This window comes from Dinoponera quadriceps, unplaced genomic scaffold (genome assembly GCF_001313825.1).
Source record: "Dinoponera quadriceps isolate SergipeBrazil2010 unplaced genomic scaffold, ASM131382v1 scaffold894, whole genome shotgun sequence".
Classification (NCBI taxonomy): domain Eukaryota; kingdom Metazoa; phylum Arthropoda; class Insecta; order Hymenoptera; family Formicidae; genus Dinoponera; species Dinoponera quadriceps.
This window is the reverse complement of record NW_014555181.1, coordinates 33,401-36,673: the sequence shown is the minus strand read 5'-3', so window position 1 is coordinate 36,673 and position 3,273 is coordinate 33,401. Positions and strand designations below refer to the sequence as shown.

Genomic DNA, 3,273 nt, shown 5'->3' with positions numbered 1-3,273 from the left:
GGGGGGGGGGGGGGGGGGGAAGAATCAGAGAAAGAACATATGTGTGTGGTGACTTGTGGAGATGAAAGTAAACGGCTATAGTTGTCCACTTTTTGCTAGAGCCGTGTTATTATTATATCTCTATGTAAATATATATTATACGACATCTCGATCTGAAGAAAGATACTTCGATCATCGTGATGAATCTGTGGGAAGGGGCGTTTGTGTGTGTGCATCTTCGTGATACACACGGCCGGAAGAGATCCTCCCTAAATCGCCGGAGCAAAATCGGGTCGCAACCCTACGATATTCCGATCGAAATATCTTCCGCTTAGATAAGAAGAGTCGAACGCACTCACTAATGACACATGTCGATGTGAATTCAAATCCATTAGGTGCACTTCGTTGCGAAGCATAAGAGATAACGAAGAGAAGGATTCCGCCTTCAGAGGTATGTGTCAAATGATCACTGTCAATCCAGCTGGTGTCGTTCCGGACTTCATCTTCTTCTGCGACGCCGTGGCATCTTGGTCGGCACCGAAGGAGGATCTGAAGGACATGTTTCACAAGGTAGGCGTCGTAAGACGGCGTGTTGTAATATCACGATAATTAGCGTTGGTAATATTGAATTCGATATAGCGAATTCGGCATACATGCACTGATTCTGTTCTGGTGCCATATCCCACCAGTCTAATAAGATACAGATATGCAATGTTGATTTAAACGCGAATTTCAACAATTAATGCTATAGTAAATAAGCACGCAACTCGTTATTTACTTTGCTTGTCCTTTCTTTCTGTATTTAGATACTGCACACGTTCAAGAATCAAGTCGGTGCGGAAAATTGGAAACGTTTCGCCGATCAGTTTCCACCGCAACTTAACGAGCGGCTGAATAACATGTATGGGGTTTGAGCAGCTCCGACTAAACGCGGTAAGTGAAAAGATGACTTGGTCAGCGTCACGGTCACTTGAGTCGTCTTTAGCAAAAATGTTCACACCAACACGTGTATTTATTAGTGATTAAAAATGGCCACGTGTAAAGTTTTCTTTAATTAATAACTCAAAAATTTGCGTGTTGTTCGCAAAGTGAAAGACTTTTTTATTTAAAGTATCCCAATCTGTAAGTATATAGCAGCTGTTATAACAGGTTCGAGGCTCAAGGTTCAATACATTAATGTCTGTCATGCATGGTCATTTTCAATCACTAATATCTCCGAAACAAAGTCAAATAGGACACACGTTCGTATGAACATATTTGCTATCACCTCTCGGAATATTGATCTTTCCTCCTGGGACAACCTGTATGTGAGGTTATCCAAAGATAAATTTGGAAAGGTAACTTATTTTTTTTTGCTTGAGGCTGTCTATATTCATGAATATTTTTCTCGGAAAGTATTCTGGTTATCGAAATGGAGTATGTTATATGAAGTTTTATTAATGTAATGCTAAATCTGTACTAAAAAATATTAAAAATATTGAAATATTAAAAACTGCAGCAGAGATATCGCCATTGGCGTCAGAATTCTTTGCTGCTGTTATGTTTTGCGGCACCAACCGTATAATCTATACGTTTCATCCGAAACACAAGAACGTAATAGATGCTTAAAATATATAAATAAATCTATAGTTTTTATCGAGGCTGATTTTAAAAATTTGTTGCAAAATGGCACTTAATTACTCTTTCTCGATTAGGTCGGAAGCTTTTCGATCTATCCTCGCACATACGTACGCGTACACACAAAGTATATAGTGTAAATAGCGAGTGTTTCGTGCTGTCGTTATTCAGAGATGTTACGTTTCTTTCAGAAGGCCGTTCAATGCGACAGGCCGAACGGGGTTGGGCGGGAAACAATGGGCAGATGGGATGGGTGGGTGAAACCACGGCCTCTTCTCATCAACATCGTTGTCGTTACCGTATCATCGTCGTCGTCGTCGTCGTTGATGTTGCAATCGTCGTCGCCATCATCGTCATGTTTCCGGGGAGAATGATGATGCGTACGCTGCCTTTAGCCTCAACAACGGGATAACGAGGGATGAAATATGTAGGGAGGAAGAAATAGAGGAAGGAAGCGGGAAGAGAGCGAGTCGAAGCAAAATGAGAACGACAAGAGATAAGCATTGGCCGACAAGCAAAAAAGCGTGGGTGGGCGGGGTATTTTCTTTCAAAGTGGGAGGGAGGGATTTAGTGGTAGTCACCGACCACACAAGAAGCAAGAGAGGAAGAGAGGGAGAGAGAGAGAGAGAGAGAGAGAGAGAGAGAGAGAGAGAATAGTATCGTGTTTAAATAACGTTACACAACGTACCGCACTCGGTGATACTTTGATGTAGTAACATGTACTCTCCGTTTCCATTAACGCTATCGTAACACTGCGACAAAGTGTTTGATTTCATGCGTATCGAAACGTGACAGCGTGCTGGCGCAAACGGCCAACTTCTAGCCCAGCTCGAAGATGTAGTTAATAGATACATAATAATTAATATTATCGAGAAACCAATCTATCTCACATATTGAGACGGAGTTATAGACGAAGTTTAAGAAATAAGCATAGATCTCACGTTATAGAGATCGCCGGACACTGTGATCGAAAATTTGTATGTATTAGATATCAATCCNTTTTTTTTTTTTTTTTTTTTTTTTTTTTGGAGAGAGGGAGAGAGAGACAGAATGTGAGGGAGAGAAAGACGAGACATGAACATTCTACTCGAATGTGTTTGTAGAATTTTAGAGTCAAGGTAGCGATTACACTTATTTGATAAAGATACAAGGTTAGAGTACGTTAAATAGAAATTTCATAGTGTACAGAAGGTTTTTCGAAGATATTGTATTTTTATACGTTGAGAAAACACATACAAAGAGAAAGCAGAAAGTGCCATTCCGTCGTCATCTTGAATCCAAATTTTTCAGCTTATTTTATTCTTCTTCTTGCTGATTGTGATATTAGGTTATGTGACAACTCTTTGTCATCGTGTGTAAAACATTTCAAATATATATATATATATATATATATATATGTGTGTGTGTGTGTGTGTGTGTGTGTGTGTGTGTGTGTATACGTACGTACATACACGCACGCTTGTTTGTGCACTCACGCGTGCACTGCGCACGCGCGTGTGTGCATGCGCAAGTTACGCGATATGCACGTACATTCAACATGATATTTTAACTTACAGACAATTTTGTGATCATTTTTTTTTGTTAAACATATTAAAATTAGTATCATATTAGCACTAGTGTAAATAGGTAAATACGTTTTAGAAAGAACGTTTTTGTTATCAATTCTAGGTATCAAAT

At 39.6% G+C, this 3,273-nt stretch overlaps 1 protein-coding gene across 2 annotated transcripts in view; it reads left to right on the top strand.

Annotated features, from left to right (window-relative positions):
• The window catches only part of LOC106743203 (transportin-1), a 10,086-nt gene extending 7,822 nt beyond the window's left edge, over positions 1–2,264 (top strand). Inside the window, exons 13-15 of one of the 2 annotated variants that reach the window (XM_014616827.1) lie at positions 375–549; positions 786–912; positions 1,788–2,264. In XM_014616827.1, the coding sequence (XP_014472313.1) occupies positions 375–549; positions 786–893 (283 nt within the window). In that variant the 3' untranslated portion in view covers positions 894–912; positions 1,788–2,264. The remainder of the gene's footprint in view (positions 1–374; positions 550–785; positions 913–1,787) is intronic. The other variant, XM_014616826.1, reaches the window with a different exon arrangement.
• The last annotated feature ends 1,009 nt before the right edge of the window (positions 2,265–3,273 follow it).